Source organism: Amborella trichopoda, chromosome 12, assembly GCF_054954075.1.
Source record: "Amborella trichopoda isolate Santa Cruz 75 chromosome 12, AtrichopodaSantaCruz75HAP2 v2.0, whole genome shotgun sequence".
Taxonomy (NCBI): domain Eukaryota; kingdom Viridiplantae; phylum Streptophyta; class Magnoliopsida; order Amborellales; family Amborellaceae; genus Amborella; species Amborella trichopoda.
In genome coordinates, this window is record NC_142347.1 from 44,651,417 (window position 1) to 44,672,787 (window position 21,371).

The 21,371-nt window shown below is 38.8% G+C and overlaps 1 protein-coding gene across 7 annotated transcripts; it reads left to right on the plus strand.

Annotated features, from left to right (window-relative positions):
* Window positions 1-414: 414 nt before the first annotated feature.
* LOC18435385 (protein transport protein SEC16A homolog) lies at window positions 415-20,383 on the plus strand. 7 transcript variants are annotated; one of them, XM_088853896.1, is made up of 14 exons: window positions 415-598; window positions 1,339-3,909; window positions 4,139-4,459; window positions 10,722-10,850; window positions 10,953-11,075; window positions 11,260-11,430; window positions 13,115-13,240; window positions 13,340-13,474; window positions 16,009-16,136; window positions 16,205-16,316; window positions 16,412-16,726; window positions 16,857-16,982; window positions 17,275-17,573; window positions 19,376-20,383. In XM_088853896.1, exons 2-14 carry the CDS (start codon window positions 1,519-1,521, stop codon window positions 19,899-19,901), a joined length of 4,902 nt encoding a protein of 1,633 aa, XP_088710022.1. In that variant the 5' UTR covers window positions 415-598; window positions 1,339-1,518; the 3' UTR covers window positions 19,902-20,383. The 7 variants fall into 7 exon arrangements, 4 of the variants coding, with proteins under 4 accessions (XP_088710022.1, XP_088710020.1, XP_088710021.1 ...); XR_016045970.1 differs by having other exon boundaries at window positions 428-598; window positions 1,371-3,909; window positions 16,198-16,316; XR_016045971.1 differs by having other exon boundaries at window positions 428-598; window positions 1,371-3,909; window positions 16,198-16,316; window positions 16,861-16,982.
* The last annotated feature ends 988 nt before the right edge of the window (window positions 20,384-21,371 follow it).

A 21,371-nucleotide genomic window follows, 5' to 3' on the forward strand; every position in this document is an offset into this window, starting at 1 on the left:
TAAATTTTTAATATCAAAATTGCATCTCATGAATAAGTTTGGAGGTACACCTTACTTTGATTGTTTAATATTACAACTTACACAAACTACACCTTCTTCTTTCTTCTTTTCTTTCTTTTTTTTTTTTTCCAAAATCTGATCCAACTAACAAGACATTGCTTAAGCCAATCACCTGTCACTGCTCCAGTCCGATCTAGAACCAAAATCTGATCCAAGACATTGCTTAATCCAATCACCTGTCACTGCTCCAGTCCGATCTAGAACCAATTTAACGTAACCTCATGTGAATTCCTCCCTAACAAAAAACACAGTGATAAGGATGATTTTGTCATTAAACAAAATGAGTAGCGGTTTTTTGTCTTCTTCCTAAATTTGTCAGAAACTTAATTAGCCGCTCCTTTGATATTTACACCCAAACAAAAACGACTGTGGAAGTATTAATATCTCAAAAATAAAAAAACGAAAGAGAAGGAGATACACAAGCATTCACAGAGAAGGGAGACCAGGAAGTATCTGCGATTTCTAGGGTTTGTGCTATAGTTCTCTGCACTTGTGGTTCTTCGAAACCCCAATTTCTGCAATTCCTTATCCTAAACACGTAAGTTATTATCTGATCCATCTTCCCCTTGTTATTTCCTCTCTAATAGTGTTGATTGTAGGGCAATCTGCGCATGCTTTCCTGCTGTTAGAGCTTCGATTTTTTTGGGGAAATATCTGATTGCAAAGTTTGTTTCCAACCTGGTTTAATGAACTTCTTGGAAACACCCAATTTTGGTTCGAATTGCTTATTTGTTTGGTTTTTTTCTCCAATTTTTTTTATATGTGGATGCTTAGGGTACGAAAGAATTCATTCTGCCATTTTTTTGTCGATATGAAATGTTTCAAGCTCCAGAGATTGACCGAATTTTGCTCAGAATTGGATGCTTGTTTGGGTAAAATTTTGTATGGGTTTTTATTTTGTTTTTGTTTTATGTTATTATATATATATTTTACTTTTTTTTGAGCAGACCTAATGTTTGATTCTTCTAAAATAGATCAAAATTTAGTTGGCATCAAATACTAATGCAATCAATTATTTCAATCTGTGCTCTTGTCTTTGATTTTGTAAACACCCAATCTGGAGTAGACATAATGTTTGAAATTTGTTTACTTTACCCCCGAAAATTTGTTTGAATATTCTGAATTTTTTTTAATGTTTGAATTGTCTGAAATTGACCCAACTTTAAGTAAAATTGGTACTAATTTAGTCATTGTTTGTTTATTAGTTTTATTTCTCTGCTTTATTCAAGTCCCAATCTAGAATTTTATTATTACCTTCCAATTTGTGAATGTATTCAGTTGAATATTTCAGGTGTTGTGTATAATGACAGGTATGGTTTGCTAGGAAAATTAGTGAAATATGGTGGTGTTTGTGTTGATTTTGCTTCGAATTTTAGTGAATCACAGTGTGAGATATTGAAATATCTGGCCAAAGAGAGTAAGGTCTAGGAGTAGATAGAAAGCTCACCTGCATTCCCTATGGCATCTCCTCCATTTGAAGTGGAGGATCAAACAGACGAGGATTTCTTTGACAAACTTGTCAATGATGATGATGATGGAATAACCAGTTCGTCTTTTAAGAAAACTATTTTAGTTGGTTCTAGTCAGGATATGACAGAAGTTCTTGATGCTAATGATACCGAAAGTGAGCTACCCGACAAAGCATTCTCAAAGTTAAGTCTTGAGGATATGGGAACTAGTGGAGAAACCCACGAAGACTTAAGAGACTGTGTTGATAAAGCACCAGATGACCCTGTAAAGGATGTATTGGTTGCTGAGGAAAGCGTCTCTTTGAGATCCTTTGATTCATTTGTCTTCAACACAGTTGTGGAAAGAAGCGATTCAGTCACACCCTTATTGGGGTTTGACATTAATGGTAGCGCTATTCCTAAGGTCGCACCCCATTTAGGCTTTGAAGTTAATGGTGGCCTTGATCCCAATGCCACACCATATTCAAGGCGTGAGACCATTGGTGGGGTTGATCATAATAAGTCAGAATCTAGAAGAGGGAGTGATGTTACCCAGACATGTGTGAAGGAGGTACAGTGGAGTAGTTTTTATGCTGTGTCTACTCAGACTGATGCTGGTGGGTTTGGTTCCTACTCTGACTTCTACAGTGAATTGGAAGGTGATTTAGCTGATCCTAATGGAGGTTCAGGAAATAGCAATATACCAGCATACTTTGAACCCAAAAATGACCCTACCCTTAATAGGAATCAGGCCCCTGTTACTACGTTTAGTTCCACTACATATCAAGATGATCCTGCGTCAATGAGCAAGGCCCAATCTTCTTTCTATAGAAACAATCCGGTTACTTTTGTCTCCTCAACTGAATTGCGACAAGAAGGAACTAAAACAGAGGAAGATGGATGGAATTCCTCTGGCAATAGCAACGATCAATCCTATGGTGTAAATACTAGTAATACAACTGATGGGTGGCAAGATGTGTACAGTATTCAACACTACGAAAGTCTTTACCCTGGTTGGAAGTATGACTGGACAAACAAGATGTGGTATCAGGTGGACAGCCACGATGAGTCGGCGTCAAGTTCTTTTGCAGCCAAAACACTTAACCAAGAAGGCTGTATCGGGCAGGTGTATCCAAGCACCGGTGATGGTGCTAGCATATCTAACCAGGGATCTATGAATAGTTCAGTGACATCTTTCTCGAATCAATCATCTGAATCAGTTGTGGGAACCAACAATCCTTCACAAGGTGGTTCGGGTTACCCGAGTCATATGTATTTTGACCCCCAATGTCCTGGCTGGTACTTTGATATGCTTGCCAATGAATGGCGCAGTTTGGATTCGTATGTTCAGACAACTCAATCTGATACGACACAAGGAGACCCAAAATCTGGAAACCAGCAAGCCCAGGATGCAAAGGGTTCATTGATTAATCCCATTGCCACCGAGGCTCCTGTTATTGCAGCCAAAACACTTAACCAAGAAAGCTGTATCAGGCAGGGGTATCCAAGCGCTGGTGATGGTGCTAGCATATCTAACCAGGGATCTATGAATAGTTCAGGGATGCCTTTGTTGAATCAGTCATCTGAATCAGTTGTGGGAACCAACAATCCTTCTCAAGGTGATTCAGGTTACCCGAATCATATGTATTTTGACCCCCAATGTCCCGGCTGGTACTTTGACATGCTTACCAACGAATGGCGCAGTTTGGATTCGTATGTTCAGACAACTCAATCTGATACAACACAAATAGACCCAAAATCTGGAAACCAGCAAGCCCAGGATGCAAATGTTTCATTGATTAATGCCATTGCCACTGAAGCTCCTGTTATTAGTGAACATGGTCAAACTGATGGATGGACTGGATATTTGAGTAGTCATTCTCATGCTAAAGACCAGGTCCATACCAGTTTTCCACAGCAGAATGTGTCGTATCCTGGCCAGACTTCTACAGGCCAATGTGGGGATTCCCAATACCTTGGTCAAAGTAATTTGTATAATTCAGCATGGCATGATAGAAGTCATGGAGAACAACAAATGGGTTTTGGGAACACAGCAACGGTGCCTTCTTATGTTCCCGCAAATTACAGTCACACCAATGCAAAGTCACAAAACTTTGTCACTGCAGAGACTGCTTATCAGTTTGAGAATATGATGGCAGATCAGCAGTTGCAAACACAAGTCAGCAGTGATTTCTATGGAAATCAGAAAGCAGTGGATTATTCTCCTCCATCGATTCCTAATGTGAGTTCAAATTATACACAATTCTCATATGGTATGGCAGGAGGAAGAACAACCACAGGACGCCCTCATCATGCTTTGGTTACTTTTGCTTTTGGAGGAAAGCTTGTGGTTATGAAGCCAAATAATTCTTTCAGTTCTAGTGCTGCCATTGGAAGTCAGGTGAGTTGTTCAAGCTCCATTTTATTTTTTCTTAAACTAACAAGTGTACTGAAACACTCTGCTATTTTTCTTTCTAGACAAGTAATACCATACTCTGTTGATGGAAAATCAGATGTTATATTGGATTGAGCAATTCTTAGTTACTTCCTACCGCACAATTTTAGGTTCATGCTTATTTATGGTATGTCTACTACTAATAGACTGAAAAAACATGTTTCTTACGTGAAAGGACCCAGCGGGAGGCTCCATTTCAATTATTAATTTGATGGACATTGTGGTGGACAAGAATGACATCATGAAGGATGGGAGTGGTGCAAGCAGTTACTTCCATGCCTTGTGCCAACAATCTTTCCCCGGCCCACTTGTCGGTGGCAGTGCTTCTAGTAGGGATGTGTATAAATTGATAGATGAGAGGATTGCAAATTGTGCAGTTTCCTCGGCTGATTTTAGGGAGGGAGGGCATTTGAGGCTGCTTTTATCCTTGTTGAAAATTTGTTGTCAACATTATGGAAAGCTGCGGTCTCCTTTTGCTGCTGACTCAGCAACTCAGGTGAAATGGTTTTGTAATTTCTTTTAAAAATGTGTCCTTACTTTCTCCTCTTGCTTATCCTTTAGCATGTCAATGTCAAATATTCATTTTTTTTGTTTGAACTTTTGTCAAATATTCATTTTCATTGTGAAATCTGGATCAACTGTTTGAAGGTGCACATATAACATGGACCGGTCTATATTATTATAATTTTATAAGAGATCGTTTTGTTATTCCTTGTCGCTTTTGTCTGCACCTGCATTTGCATATGTGCTTGTGCTTGCGTGAACAGAATGAGGGTAATGTGGAAGATGCTTGATAGAACAGTGGCTCTAACATTAGTAGGCATCCTGAATCTTCTTAGTATTCCTTAGAATCATTTAGACACATGTTTTCTGATAAATAGATGTGATAAGAAACTATCATACTGTTCTTTCATCATTAATTTATTTTTCACATTTGGGACTTTGACTGCTAGTGATTGCAATCATTTAAAATTTGGCTGAACTTTTGAAAAATGCATCAACTGCCCCATTACTTGCAGATGGAATTGAGGCCTTAAAATTCCGAATCATGCTCAACACTCTTTGTCGTATCTATATATCTTTCAAATATTGCTGCTTAGTGTTAGTTTCAGTATTTTAAAACTCAGTGACTCAGGCTCGGTCTCTCTTGAGTTGCTTCGAGCTTGGCACCGCTGAGTGCCAGGACCAGATCGAAAACCTCAGGGCTTGCCTTGGTCTCACTAGGTCATGGACCCTACTGTGAGACTTGGACGATTATTGGTGAGACTCAGTTGAGTAGGACCTCTGACTCGGGCTCAGGCCCCAGTGAGTGAGTCCGACCCATGTCCAAGATTTTGATCACTGGTTAGTCAGATTTCTGGAATATGTACTTTGGCTCCATCTCTGGAATGTTTTGGTGGGCATGTTTGTGGGAGGATTGTGGTACACTCATTTGTCATTCTAATCGAGGTTGTTCACTAAACTCCTAAAAAAACCCAGCAGCTACTTCATTATACCAAATGACAAATGTGAATCTAAGCATTTAAGTACCACATAATTTCAGGACTCTTAGGTTATCATCATCAATATCATCATCATCGTCAAAGCCTTTTCCCAACTAGTTGGGGTCGGCTGCACGAATCCTGGTTCACTATTTTGCTCTATTAAGGGCCATACCCTCAATGAGGCCATAAGGCCTCATATCTTTTCTCACTACTTCCAGCCATGTCTTTTTAGGCCTACCCTTTACTTTTTTTGAGCTTTGAACTAACTTGCACCTCTTAACAGGTATTGTACTAGGTCTGCGCCACACATGGCCAGCTTACCTAAGTCTACTCGCTCTCATCTTATTGCCTATTGGTGCCACACCTAAATTTTCGCAAATATATTCATTTGAAATTCTATCCCATGTCAGGACTTTTAGGTATATACTTATAATATTCCTCGACCTTTGTACATACTATGATGTTGCTAGACTATGTACTTGGCCCCTATCTTTTGACAACCTTTTGGTTGGCATGGTTATTGGAGGATACGGTACAAATGCATTTCTCCTTCAATTCAAGAAGACCTGTTAACAAGCATAACTGCTCAAGAAAGATATATCTCAAGTTGCATTGATGATGCAACCCATGGTGGCATGGAGATGTATTGGGATTAGAATTCAAGGAAGAAGGAAATTGTCCCTAAATGGATGGGATTTGCTCATCCAACACCACACTACAGGTCATTGAATTCACCTCCACATTTCTTTCTTAATCACATTGGAAGAAACATTTGACTATATATTATCTATTCCATGGTGCTTTCTATTCTCCACCAGTACTCATCCTCTTGTAGTGCCATCTGAAAAAAAAAAAGGTTGCCCTCTACTGCCAGTTGATCTGAGAAGAATTGGGAAAATACCCTAAGGCCCTCGATTGGACACTAGAATTTTCGATGCTCGTAGTGCTAGCAGAAGTATTTCAGTAATCTATCTTGACCTTTTCAAGTTATTCTCCCACTCCCGCCAGGTCTGGATTCCCTTCTGAACAAACATCAAAGTTTGACTTAGAAGTAGCTGTCAAATAGTTTATCCCGGTGTTATCAAGTCTAGACTGGGTATTGATCCAGAAAAAAGTCCAATTTGATCTTTTGTGGTCAGACTGGTGGTCAAACTGGTTAGACCATTTTACTGACCTTTTATGAATAAAATAAGAAATTTACACACACAGACCAACACCAGTTATGTGAGGGAGTTTCAGCCCTTTGGCATTTATACTTGGTTCTGTACTACCAAGTAGTATGGCTATCAAAGTTTGAATATGACAAGTCAAGTCAAAATTATTTAGCCAGGTAACATTAAAAAAAAAAAAAAAGCGCACGTAAAAGATGGCCAAACAGCAAAAAAAGAATTGTTTTTTGCCTAAAAATGGAGGTGAAAGGAACCAAAAATGGGAAAAAGGCCTTGGTCGGTTCCATGTGAATAGCATGAACCCACTGGACTGACCAGTCAGACTGGATTTTGGCTTGTTTTCCACCATTTCCTGTTTTTTGTTAGGACCTAACCGGGTAAAACCGATTGAACTGGCTGATCCGATCCATTTTTTATAATATGTTCTCTATAGAACTGGTTTATCCTACTAGGTACAAGGTTGAGAACTTTGAGTCTTCCTGCTAAATAGGGTTGGTAATGGGCCCGGTTGGGCTAGGCCAGCCCTGGCCCGACCTTGTCCCCATAGGCCTGGCCCCTACCCTTGGGCCGTGGTGGCGGGTGCTTGGGCCACATATTGTGGCCTAGGCCCATGTCTTTTAGGATAGGGCCAAGCCGGGCTGCCCGGCCCATTGCCAGCCCTACTGCTAATTGACGTCCTCTATTCTCAGGTTCGGTAATTGATTGATTGGCTCTATGCCCCTTGGATTCCTTGAAGGCGTGGCCAATCAATTGCTGTATCTCACGATTCATTCCCTCAATATGTCACTAACTTATGTCCCATTAGGCATAGTTTTCAATCACCGTATTTCCTATTCATTCCCTCAATATAGCACTAACCTATGTGCCGTTAGGAATAATCTGTCTCTTTTCAACCAAATGCCCTTGAAATGGCCAGAGTTAATGAGGACTAAAGTGCTTGACCTCTCGAGAATTATATGCTGGATGAGCAACTCACATGGACTGCATGGTAGTTTCACCTAGCTCCTTGCAAATAGCTTTAAGAAGAAATTCCAGATCCTGTACGCATAGGGTAGTGCAGATGAATGTGGTTACAGTTGTGTCTTAGTACATATTTTTGGGGTTCTTGTTGCATGCTAGTTCCTTTAGTAAGGGTGCGCCTCATTTCCACCTCAAACCATGGTTGAGGTGTGTTGGGTCTTTGTCCATTTGTAAAAAGGGAAGCTAAAAAAGTGGGGGGGATGCATGAATGTCCATTGGAAATGATGATCCATTTGCATATAGAAACCAAAAGTGAGATAAAAACAGGTACCTCCCTTCTTTTTTTTTTTCTTTTTCACTTGCGAACTCGCTCATCCGTCTGAACTCAAGGACGCAATGCAAACCTAATGAAACTTCTCTCTCTCTCTCTCTCTCTCTCTCTCTCTCTCTCTATGTGTGTGTGTGTGTGTGTGTGTTTCGCCTTCCCCAACCCCGCTTTCTTCCCCAAGCTCAACCCCTGCTCTCTCTCTCTCTCTCTCTCCACCAGATGATCAAAAACAAGTTTTCTCTCATTACCAGTCCTCTCCTTGCCAGTCGAACCAATGCTTTTCTAGATAGAGGACAGCAGGATGGTTCAGAGAAGACGGCCAATGTCTCTGAGAAGAGGCAACTTAAAAAAAAAAAAGAGCTTTCAGAAGATGCCCAATGGGAATGAGTTCCAAGCCCTAAAGCTCGAGATTGGGACGCTTCAACTTTGAATAGAAACCCTAAATCAGAAGAGGATCTTAAGAAACCTTCATAATTGACCTGATCTCAAGCCTCACCGCTCTTTTGCAAACCTTATTGTTTTGTTGGTGGTTTTATAGGGTGGTTTATGTTGTTTTTTGCAAAGAGATATTGGGTAGAGGAGTTCATAGCCTTGTTGAAGGACTTTGGGATTTGGGCATTTTGTTGCAATTAATTGTTTTTATAGTGAGGATAAAGAGTCAGGAACGGTTTTTTGTAAGGAGTTGCACGTTGCTGGTTCTCTTGACTATGGCTATATTGTTCTGCTCCTGGGCTTCTGCATTCATCCCTTGGGTACGTAAATCTTGTTTCAAATTGGTGTTGGTTTTGGTTTTGGTTTTGCAGCCCCCTTTTTTTTTTGTAATGTTTTTTTATTTTTTTTATTTTAGGGTGGTGGTGGTTTTTCTTTGGCAACGGGGTTAACGTTAGTGATGGTTTTAGAATGATATTGGCGGTGGTTAAGGGTAGTGCTACCATGGTAGTGCTATGGGGATGGTGGTGGTGCTTGAAAGTTGAGATGGTTAATGTCATGAACTGTTAAAAAGGCAGCCAAACTAGCTCCAACCACCAAAATGATCTAAATGCATGATGTGAAAATCCAGTGGTGGCTATCTTCCTTTTAAAAAGAAAATGCAGACTCATTTTCAATTGCAACCGAACAATGGATAAAGAAAGGGGACTAATGGGCAAGAAATGGGGGTGTTATTGCGGCAAATGACATTGGTCAGCTTAGAGGAGATTTTGTTTTTTCTGATGCATAGCTTATAAGATGGTTCAATGGCATCTTCTGGAGAGTTTGAGGAATACCTCCGTTATTGCTGATGGTCATTTTCTGGTGGCTAGCTGGTAGGAGGAAAAATGAGTAAATTGACATGGTCATTTTGTTCCTAATTTTACTGTATTGCAACAATCTGGAACTGGGTGCCTTCGTTAATCAAATTAAGACTACTGGACATTCTTGGCTCTGCAACTTATAGTTATGCTTGTCATAGAATAGGTAGATGTGTGGAAATGTTCTTGCTCCTGCATGACGCATTGTGTGCTAGGTTCGTCTTTGCTAGCCATGACTGGCCTGCATTTAACTGGGGGCAACCTACATTTTCAAACACATTGTGGAATCTTTTCGAAGCTCATTGATAGAGATTTCGTTGATGCTAGCAAGGTTCAAATGAATGCTGGGCAGCATCTAGTCGGCGGGTCCTGGCTGTCCATGTGGGCCCCTCCGCAAATTGTTGTTAAAAAAGATACGGTCTTTTTGGCTTTCAAAACCCTAAAAACAATTTATTTATTTTGCTGGGTGTAGGTTGGGGTGTAGTGGGGGTTAGAAGACTCCCGCCAAAAAAACCCTTTAACCCCCCCCCCCCCTCCCCACAGACACACAAGGGGGGGAAAAAGACATAAATGCCCCTTTCCTGTAAGGGAAGGCAATGTGAGGTGTGCGCCTAGCACCCTCCCAGGGAGGCCTGCTGAGGCCTAGGTGGGGCGGCCTTACTCAACATTGGATCTAGTATAATGCTGTTGAAGTACTTTGTCTTATGTCGCGTCTTGCCTGCTAGGTTGGCTGCAGTCTAGAATTCTGCATATTAGGGGGACCTGGTGGGCTCATTGACCACACAAATTTTCTGCACATATTTATTTCAAGGTTGCATTATAGGGTTCATAGCTTGAAATACTTAGATTGCTATCCAACTTCATCCTGTAATATAGAGGTGAAATGTAATTTTTCCCTTTTTTTTCTTTTTTCTTTTAAAAGATGGGGTGTAATGTAAATTTAATTTGTTAATTAATATATAATGCAATTTTTTTTAATTTGTTGTAGATGTAATATTAATCAATTTAGGGTCAGCAAGCATTTGCTAGGGACACTACTCTATTTATGATACCTGAACTGATGACTTGTAGATTCATGAAAAACTTCAATGTCTATTTCACGATGTGTATAAAACAGAGATATATGTTGGTACTAGATTACTTATTCATTTTCTTATATTTTGAAGGATATACAGTTTAGATTGGATTTTTAATTTTGAGGAGTTGCATGTTCATTGATTTCTAATTGTTTTCTTGATTTTTATCGGATGCTATCTTAGATTCCTTAGGATGGCCATCGCTTGTGATGTAACTTGCATTTGTCAACTGGATTTTTGTTGCGTATCTGTTCTGTGGTTTGTGGGCAATGAGCCCCAATTCTGTATCTTTTTCTGTTCCAAAATTTTATGCTTAAGTTGTTGCCAATAATCTACTAGTGTCCATTATTCTTCCAAAACAAAAAAAAAATACGAGCGTACATTGTCCTATTTTTGTTTCTTTATCATTTGAATTTTGAATTCACTGTGAGGGCATCTTCACTTGTTTATAGGAAGTTGATGGACCTGAGTCAGCTGTGACAAAACTTTTTGCCTCTACTAGAAACACTGGCCTCCATATGAGTGAGTATGGTGCCTGCACACAGTGTTTGCAAAGCTTGCCTTCAGAGGCACAAAGTCGGGTAGACCCGTTCTCTCTGCAAATTTCATTTCCTGTGATCTCTACACATGATACTCTCGGTTCAAGAGTCTTGAATCTAATGATTTTTTTCCATTTGGGTTAGGCCACTGCTATTGAGATGCAAAATCTTCTCATTGCTGGTAGAAAAAAGGAAGCTCTTCAATGTGGACAAGAAGGTCAGTTATGGGGCCCTGCTCTTGTTCTTGCTCAACAGCTTGGTGAAGAGGTCTGTACATGTTTTACTTTCAGTCCATTGATTTTCTTCTATATGAGTCTCTGATTGTAAATTACTTTGTAGTTACTATTTAGGGATGATAAGATGGGAATTTATTATGCAGTTTGAATTTAGAAACTATTTAATTATTGCATTCCTTGAATCTAAATTATATATGAATATTGGTTCACCACAGTTCTATGCCGATACTGTGAAACAAATGGCGCTTCGTCAGTTTGTACCAGGATCACCTGTAAGGACACTATGCCTGCTTCTAGCAGGGCAACCTTCTGGTGTTTTTTTTGCTGAAACTCCTATTGTGCCAAACGTTCTTGGTGCTGCCAATATGCGCCAACAGTCTTTACAGGTGAGCTTTCTGCTTTGTTAATGGGTGTGGAAGCCCATGATTAGATATTGCTTTTTCATCAATTTTTGTATAATATATCGCTATTGCAGTTTTAGTTTTGATCTAACAAATCTTGTGGATCTTACTGAAATGTTTAAAGCAATGGTTTAAAAAACGGATAGGTGACCCGGATCGGGCTTCCAAAAAACCGATCCGGATCGGCGAATCGGCGATCCGGATCGGGAATCGGTCAGAATAAAGCTTAAAAAAAATTCGAAAAAATTATTAAAATTCATTATAAGTATTGTTTTTTAGGAATTCAATAAAAAATGAGGGTACTCCATTAAGAATTTTCATGTTTTTGAATGAATATGCGAATATTGATATGTTCTTTTCCTGCATGAACCGCCATTCAGTATTTAATTTACAGTATTTCGTGCTCATCCCTACACCGTTGCTGTTGGGACTCGATATGTGAATAATATGGCTGGGATAGGGTGGCCTCAGAATCATCATCTCTCTCGTTTTCTCTTTGAATAATATGGATTAAAAAAAAAAAAAAAACAAATTTTCAAAAAAATCGATCATGGATTAAAAAAAAAATCACAAATTTTCAAAAAATTCTATCATGGATTACAAAAAAAAATTCGATCATGGATTAAACAAAAAAAATCACAAAATTTCAAAAAATTCAATCATGGATTACATAAAATTCGATCATGGATTACATAAAATTCGATCATGGATTACATAAAATTCGATCATGGATTACACAAAAAAACAAACAAAAAAAACAAACAAAAAAAACAAAAAATTTAATCTTGGATTACAAAAAAAGAAAAAAATAGTTCGATCATGGATTACAAAAAATTTAATCATGAATTACAAAAAACTCTATCATGGGTTACAAAAAAAGCAAAAAACAAAAAATTCAATCATGGATTACAAAAAAAAGAACAAACATTTCGATCATGGATTGCAAAAAAAAAACAAACATTTCGATCATGTATTACAAAACATTCGATCATGGATTACAAAAAATTCTATCATGGGTTACAAAAAAAAAAAAAAAACAAAAAAATCGATCATGGATTACAAGAAAAGAAAACAAACATTTCGATCATGGATTACAAAAAATTCTATTATGGGTTACAAAAAACCAAAAAATTCGATCATGGATTACAAAAAAACAAAAACAATTCGATCATGGATTACAAAAAAATCGATCAAGTATTACAAAAAAATCTATCATGATTACAAAAAAAAAAAAAAAAAAAAAAAAAAAAAAAAAAACCGTACGGAATCGCCGATTCACTGTTCGGACTCGCCGATTCCGTACAGTGAATCGCGATTCACTGTACAGAATCGTCTGGTTCTCTCTAGAACCGGACGATTTCCGATTTTTTGGGTGATCCGGTCCCTTTTCACAATTTTCGAGTCGAACCGGGCGAGTCCTGTTCGACTCGGCGTTTTTTAAAACGCTGGTTTAAAGTATGTCTTTGACAATGGCAAACTCATATTTAGCTGTTTTAGGCCCCATTTAATGTCAAGCTGGAGGATTTGGGGTTTCTTATTTTCGTCAGATTTTCTTACCAGTTTCTCTATATTAGTTTTACTTTTGATTTGATATATCTTGTGGATGTTAACTTTGTTTATATTTTGAGCCATCTTATTGACAGTGACAACTCATGTTCAATGGTTATAGGCCTCATTGAATGGAATGTTGGATGATTGGAAAGAGAATGTGGCCATCATAGCTGGAAATAGAATACAGGGTGATCAGTCTGTCCTTGTACACCTTGGGGACTGCCTGTGGAGAGAGAGGGATGAGGTTACATTTGTGATTTGTGCCTTCTCTTTTCATTTAGTAAAAGCTGTTACTTTTTTCTTTTTTTTTATTGTCGGACTTATCCAATAAATCCTGGAGCAGGTTATTGCTGCGCAAGCCTGTTATTTGGTAGCTGAATTAAACATAGAGCCTTTCTCTGACACTGCAAGACTATGCCTTATTGGTGCAGACCACTTGAAATGTCCTCGAACATATGCTTCTCCTGAGGCTATTCAGGTGAATGATTATAGTTTTCATATGTATGATATTCTTTTTTTTTTATGAAGTCAACTTCATCAATATATATATATATATATATATATATATATATAGAGAGAGAGAGAGAGAGAGAGAGAGAGAGAGAGAGTGATATTCGGAGTTTTATTTTTGGAGATGCCTTTCCTTTGGTGTAACCTTGTCCTAGACCAGGTATGAATTGCTACTGCAGTGGTGGGGACATTATTGTTCCTAAACAAATCTTAACCAAATAAATTCTTATGTTACTTTAAAAAATTAACTCTTATGGAAACAGTTGTATGCTCATGCCATTCAGATCATAGGGATTGACTTTGTGTAAGAGTTTAGGAAAGTTGGTAATGCTGAGAATTGTGAGAATTATTTTTACATTTTTGTGATTTTGTGACTTGTTCTTACAATATTATGTTGCTCGGAAGCTGATTAGAACTGGTACGGATCTTTTATTTTTTCTTCTTTTTAATTAATAAGCAGCAGAATGAATGTTCTTTACTTTCTGCAAAATTATTTTGGTTATGTCCAAATGGGATGTCGTGTTCCCTTTCAAAGCATTCTCATATATTATAATTTAGCAGAATTTGGGCTTATGGAATGTCATACATCTACTCATCATTATTATACAATTTTCTTGTCTTCATTATGCATAGCATAATCTTGGGGCCGATTCAGAGGACTCAGCAAGGGTTTCTCATAGGGATGAGGCTTAGGGTTGAGGGAATATGAGTGGGATTTGTGGGGATCTTCAGGCTGGGGAATTAGGCTTGATGCTGCTTTTTTGTGGTCGCTTAGTGTTGATGTGAGTTGGGAACCCATGTCTTCGAGTTCTTTGAATAAGGGGGTGGGGGGTGGGGGGTGGGGGAAGCATTGGGGTTTCCTAGGTTAGGAGGATTTGGAGGAGGTTTGAGTTCATAGATCTCTAGGGGTTGTTGGATGGGTCTTCAATGCATAACAGGTGGTGCACAGGAGAATTTGGTTTGGAATTTAAGGGTTTTTTCTCAGTTTAGTGGAGACCATATTGGGAGGCATGTATGGCTGGTTCCTGTTTGTCCATGAATTGTGCCTAGGGATCATCCAAATAGGTGGTGATCCCGCTCTGGGATCTTGCTCCTGCGCTTCAGGAAAGGGATCTTGTTTTGGGATCCCGATCCTAATTGTTAGGGATCCAGGTTCCTGCTGTTAGGGATATCGATCCCAGCCGCAAGGCTAAGACGACAACCAAAGTAATATTTTCTATATTTGTAGCCAATTAACAACACAACTATAGTTCTAATATCGTTGCATTGCTTGCTAGCTATAAATAAAGAGATACCTATTTTAAAGAGTATATATATAATCGTATATCCCAGAAGGTTGGTTGGGATCAATATCCCAAAAGGTCACGATAAAGATCCCCAAAAAGTTGGGATCTTGATCTCTAACATTTGGGGATCTTCATCCCTAGCATACAGATTGTATGGATGACACTCCCAACCATAGTGATCTTCTAGCATTTCATGATCCTCTTCTCTTGATCTCGATTCTGCTCCCGAACCCAACGACTATGGGCCCTATCTTGCGTGTAATGTAAGCTCTTTAAAACTATTATATCATTTTGATGTAAAGGAGGAGGAGACAGTTGAGCATCTCAACATCATTTCTCTACTGTGAGTTTGTGAGAGGAGATTATACTTGTTTGTTCAGCTGGTCAGCATCTCCTCAGCTCAACTGGGACCTATATCTTCATGGTCTCCAGTTTCCTTCTTGCACGGGAGTCACTTTCTCTGAATTCTTTGCTAGGTAGGTTTTAGTGGCTATGGAAAGAACTATCAAATCATATCTTTGAATAGGTAGAATGGTGAGCGTAATTTACTGATCACTGAAGCACAATGAACCTCATTTCTTGGACACGGAGAAAAGTTTAAGGTGGATAAATGGAGGATTTATTATTGGAGTTGATGTGTATATGAACACTGAGGTTGCCCAATTATTGGAACATGGTGTGGAGGTAACCTTTATCTGGAATGTTTGATCATAATTTTGATATCAACAGGATATCACTTCTGGAACCCAGAGTTGATTGCAGCGGTGTTGGTTAGGAATGATTACTTGTTAGGACAATGCTATTTGTGGGTTTGATTGGAGGGAGTTGCAGATTCCACTGTTGGAAGACGCTAGATTCTATTACCGGTTTACATATGGATTATGGGGGCATATTTTTTTCTATTTAATCAGTACTTAATGGATAGGGTTTCATACAAGGATTTGATGTTTGGCAGATTGAGATTTTATTTTCTTTTTTTGTGGTTATGGATCAGCAGTTAGCAATTGGGATTATTTTATTTAAATTCTTGCCTCCTCTATCATCATCATCTATTCCTTATACCAACTATTTAGGGTCTTGCCTCCTTTATTTTCTTTATTTTCTTTATTTTTTTCTTTTGGTTCTTATGCATCTTACTTTCTGAGCTGCATAGCCATACATGTGCCAAAAGATCTTGCACTCTGATATGGCTTTTAATTTTATGGGTTTTCAACAGAGAACAGAGGTGTATGAATACACGAAGGTGCAAGGCAATGCCCAGTATATTTTACTGCCATTTCAACCTTATAAGGTCATCTATGCACACATGCTGGCTGAAGTTGGCAAGGTTTCAGACTCTTTGAGGTGAGTATATTGATCTCCCTCTGAAATATTTCTGCGTTCAGTTTCCCTACTTAATATGCAGTAATCAGGTACTGTCAAGCTTTATCCAAGTCAATGAAAAATGCTGTTCGTGCTCCTGAAGCTGAATTGTGGAAGTCTATGATATCATCCTTGGAGGAACGTATACGAACTCATCAACAGGTTTGTCTTATGAAGCTAGGCACAATCCACTAATATAAAGAAAATTTATACATATAAGTGCCACTTCATGTCCTTTGTTTTTCAATTATATCCAGGGAGGATACAGCTCCAATTTGGCCCCTGCCAAATTAGTGGGTAAGTTATTTACCACTATTGATAGATCCATTCACCGCATGATCGGTGCACCACCACCACCTTTACCACCACTGCCGGGTAATGCACTTAGCAGTGAGCCCGATAACCATTTAGGGATTTCAAACGTTGTTAACAATTCTTCAAGAATGAGCAGTGGATCACTGATGCCATCGGCTTCAATGGACCCCATCAGTGAATGGACAGGGGACAACAATAAATTTACAGTGCAAAGCAGAAGCATTTCAGAGCCAGATTTTGGTAGCAGCTTGATACAGGTGGGATTTCTTCACCGTAATGTGATTCTGTACTCTCTTCTCTCTTCTCTCTCTCACATCCTTTTGTGATGAATTTTTTGCATACATCCCATTTGTGAATTTATTGATGCTTTCTACTGATTTTCTATAGAAAGATGCTGCCTCTCAAAAACATTCTGAGTCCAAAGCATTGGCCTCTGGTGGAGGAAATCGTTTTGGCCGGTTTGGATCAAGCATTCTTCAGAAGGCTGTGGGATTGGTCTCAAGAAACCGTCAGGTAATTGATCAATTCTCTTGATTTTGTCGAGGACCTTTTTGTGCCCTCTCACTTCGAAGACTAGTTAGTATGAATTAACTGCAAGCCCAAGTTATCTGTGACTCCTTTAAGCCAAACTAGGGGAGAAAACAAGTTCTACTAACTTGGAGAACTAGTTAGTATAGATTTAACTGCAAACCCAACTTATTCCCTTTAGGCCAAACCACGGAAGAGCAACAAGTTCTACTAGCACTTGGAAGACTAGCTGTTATAGATGAATTGAAAATCCCAACTTATATGTGATTTCTTTTAGGCCAAGCTGGGGGAGAAAAACAAGTTCTATTATGATGAAAAGCTTAAGAGATGGGTAGAAGAAGGTGCTGAGCCACCACCTGCAGAAGCTGTCTTGGCACCTCCACCAACCATGGCAAGTTTTCAGAATGGCACGCCTGATTACAATCCAAACAGCACAGTCGACAAGGAGGTATCACCCTCCAATGGCGTACAGGGTATCAAATCACCCATTCCCTCAGGACACACTTCTGGAATGCCTCCAATTCCTCCTAGCACAAATCAATTCTCTTCTCGTGGGCGTATGGGCGTTCGATCCAGGTATAGATGTCTTACTGGTTTTTTATGTTCATCCATGCTTTTGGTCTTGTGTTTTTGGAAAATGTCAAAATATTGCCTGGGTACACCTGCACAAATCATGAGGGCCTGAGAGACTTGGAGACTAGTCATTGTTTTCCTATATGAAAGCCTTTTCGGAAATGACATCTTACTTAGACTCTTGGCAGAATGGTCAATTCAGCTAAAATTAACTGCCTGAGGCACTGTTTTGATTTGAGGTTTCTGGAGCATCTTTATGATTTATGCCAGTATTCTATGAGTTCTTTATTGTTTTTTTGAAATTTCCCATTTTAAAATCGCAATGGCTGGCTGATATAGGGAGTAGGGATAAAGAAAATAACAACCCAGACAAATAAAAGACAAATAAAAAGTGAGAGAATATACCCTCTCTCAAGGCCTGTAAGGAGTCCATCCTAAAAAGATCTTTTCACTAGATTTAAAATAACTCTTATTTTTTTTACTCTATTTTTTGTGGTCTAATAGTTACATATTTATAAAAGAAACAAACCTAAAACCTAACTTTTTCTCTAAGACACCCCAATCAAATCCTAATCATATTTGAAAAAAAAACTTTCAATTCTATCCTTGAAATCTCTACAACTGAAAAGACAAAAATAACCGTAAAGAAAACCCAAAAAACCCTCAAACCTACGATTTAGAAAACAGTAAAATAAAAATATTAAGTAAATCCATTACATCATTCTCCTTGGCTTGGGAGAAGCTTGACCTCAAGCTTTTGGAATTCATCAGATCCTCTAAACGCCATTTCAATAATTGGTCATGGAGTGCTACCATTTGCCTGGATACCTTGTCTTCTTCAATGTAACAATTGATCAAACTGATATCCAGCTTTTAGTGGATCTCTAGAATATCCAACTTCATCTTGATTTCTCCTTTGATCTCAAAGGGTGGTATTTTACATGCTGCAACAATCATATATTCTTCCTCATAATTGATTTTCAAAATTTCTAGTACTTTTGGGTTGTTATCACATCTTTCGCATTTAGATTTACATTTTCAACTTCTTTTTCCTCTTGTTGCAATCTGCTGTGTAGATCTTGTATTATTTTGCCAGTACGTTCTATCAGGTCTTCTTTGACTGTCTTAATTATTTGATCCAATTCGATGCAAATACTCTTGGTGTGTGGATCTCAAGGTTCACTGGCTCTGATACCAATTGGTGTAGGGAGCAAGGATAAATAAAATAACAAGGCAGAAAAATAAAAGACAAAAATAAAAAGTGAGAGAATATACTCTTTCTCAAGGTCAAGGAGTTCATCCCAAAAAGATCTCTTGACAAGCTTTTAAATAACTCTTATTCTCTTGGCTCTCTTTTTTCTGATCTAATAGTTATATATTTATAAAAGAAAAGAAACCTCAAATCAAACTTTTTCTTTAAGACACCCTAATCAAATCCTTACCCATCATCTTAAAAAAACAAAAACTCCCAATTCTACTAGTGAAATCTCTACAGCTGAAAGGACAAAAATAACCTTAAAAAAAAGAAACCTAGACCTAAAATCTTGAAAATAGTAAATTTAAAATATTAAAAAAACCCATTAGATCATTGACAGTCCATATATATAAAGAAAACACCCTTCAAATGTTATCTTGGGTTTCAACCAATCTGATATTCTTCATTTTTGCTTGGTATCTTTTCCGATCCATAAACCTTCAAAGTGTTGCATGTTCTATAGTATGTTATTTGTCATGGTTATATGGTATGATGCCACGGTTTTAGATGATGAGGTCCACTACATGTTGGACTGGTGGTGATTTGGCAGGTATGTCGATACGTTCAACAAAGGTGGGGGTACTTCGCAATCCCCTTCTTTCCAATCACCTGCTGCCCAAATTGCAAAAAAGCCAAGCACCCCCTCGAAATTCTTTGTCCCAACCCAGGCCACCCCAAGTGAAAGTATCATTCAGAACGATGCAGGAACTACAAGTGAAAACATGATCGGTACGAATGGAGAAGACCCTTCTATATCAGGCATGCATACATCACTACCACCAATACCTTCATCATCATCCATGCCAAGATTCGCTAGCTTGGATAATGTAACCTCCATTTCGAGTAAAGGAACAATGGGGTTGGGAAAAGAGATGGAGTCCCTTAACTCCCTGTCCCGAGCTGCCTCATGGAGTGGAGGCTTCCCCCAGATGATCGGACACAAGCCACTAAATTCGGCAGGAGGCCCCAGTTTATCATCTTCTCACTCCAATTCTTCTTTGATGAATGCTGTAGATACTGCCTACTTTCCTAATAGTAGTGGAAGTTTCGGTGACTTACAAGAAGTGGAGCTGTGATATATGAAGAGACTGCTAGGATCTTTTGGGGTAACGATGCTCAATCTTGTTCATCCATTTCTGACATGGTGGCTTGTTGGCCATTGATACCATCCCTCATTGGGTTTAACGGTGGTAGCTCGGGGGAATCCTGATGTTTGGTTAATGCTTTTTCGATCTTTGAATGAGTCAACCTGTAAAACTTGTTTTGAGTTTACAGAACAGCATCTATGGTAAGGTTGGTTGGGAAGTGTGTTATTTTCTTCTCAAAATGGCCCGAGAAATTGTGTGGCTGCGCCCTTGTATAGTTCATTCGTTGATTTATTGGAAACTGAAGGGGTATAGACACAGGTATAATGTTTTTGTTGGGGAGGGCTTAATAGTGGAGCCACTGCCTCACCTGGTGAAAGAATAACAAGGAAATACTGTGGTATAAACTTTTTTGATCTATACATTTAGGGAGACTCACAGGAAATCCTGCAACTCCTTATGCTGGTTTCTAATTAGGGCTCGCGTTGAATGTTTTTTTCTTTTTCCCTGCCTTTGAACAAGGCGATGGTGTGCCCCTCTCTCTCTCTCTCTCTCTCTCTCTCTCTCTCTCTCTCTCTCCACCAATTTTATGACTCGCAGCATTGCTTTATTCATATAAACTAAGAAGTCTGGGAAGGGAAGAATAGAGGGGAGAACATTTTCAAAACAGTTGTTCTTTATAAATTGTTTATAGAAACATACAAGCTATGTACATAGTCAAAAGTTTCGGTTCATATAACAAGAGCAACATATAGAAGTCGAAGTGGGACGAAATAAAATTCATGATAAGCAGATGTTTTTATTATTATTGGCTGTTTGGATGGCCCATTAAGCCAACGGGCCACAAATTCAGGCAAGATCCAACATGCCCTTCAAAGGCGCCTGACCACAACCCATGTTAGACCAGTCCTCGAAGGCCCAAAGGGCCAGTCCAGTCCATTTACACTAGTAATGAGCCACCTCAATTCAAAACACTCCACGCCTTGCACTTAATGAGACAGGTATGCAGTGATACTTTTGAACAATTTGTTTGTGAAAACTCGGAATAACTATAGTTATGGACCATTGGTTCTGCTCAACATTTATAATGTGCCAGCCCAACCTAAAACAGTTCCATTTTTAACTTTGAAGTCTCTGCAAAATGTACCTACTTAAAATTGATTTGATGAAAGTATTTTAAGGTCATGTTTGATAAACACCTGGATAAATAGCCCACTGCAGTAAGTGGGGCATTTACCACAGCAATGAGCACATCAAGGGACCCAAGAGCATCAGTTGTGGCTGGCGTCGACTCTAGTCACCATATTGTGGTTTTCATTCATACAGACATCACCCCAGTGGCACTTTCAAACAACTAACTCCTAAACTATTTGAAAAAACTGGTAGGGATCTGTCTTCCCCATTGAATTACCCAAAAAGAAAAAGGGACCCAGAGCAACAATTTCTTACTTATAATTGAAA

Bases quoted from the DNA above. Each gene is read 5' to 3' on its own strand.
- LOC18435385 (XM_088853896.1), top strand. From the start codon at position 1,519: ATGGCATCTCCTCCATTTGAAGTGGAGGATCAAACAGACGAGGATTTC. The intron at 11,431-13,114 runs GTGAGCTTTCTG...CAATGGTTATAG, and splicing joins TGCGCCAACAGTCTTTACAG to GCCTCATTGAATGGAATGTT. The intron at 16,317-16,411 runs GTTTGTCTTATG...AATTATATCCAG, and splicing joins GTATACGAACTCATCAACAG to GGAGGATACAGCTCCAATTT.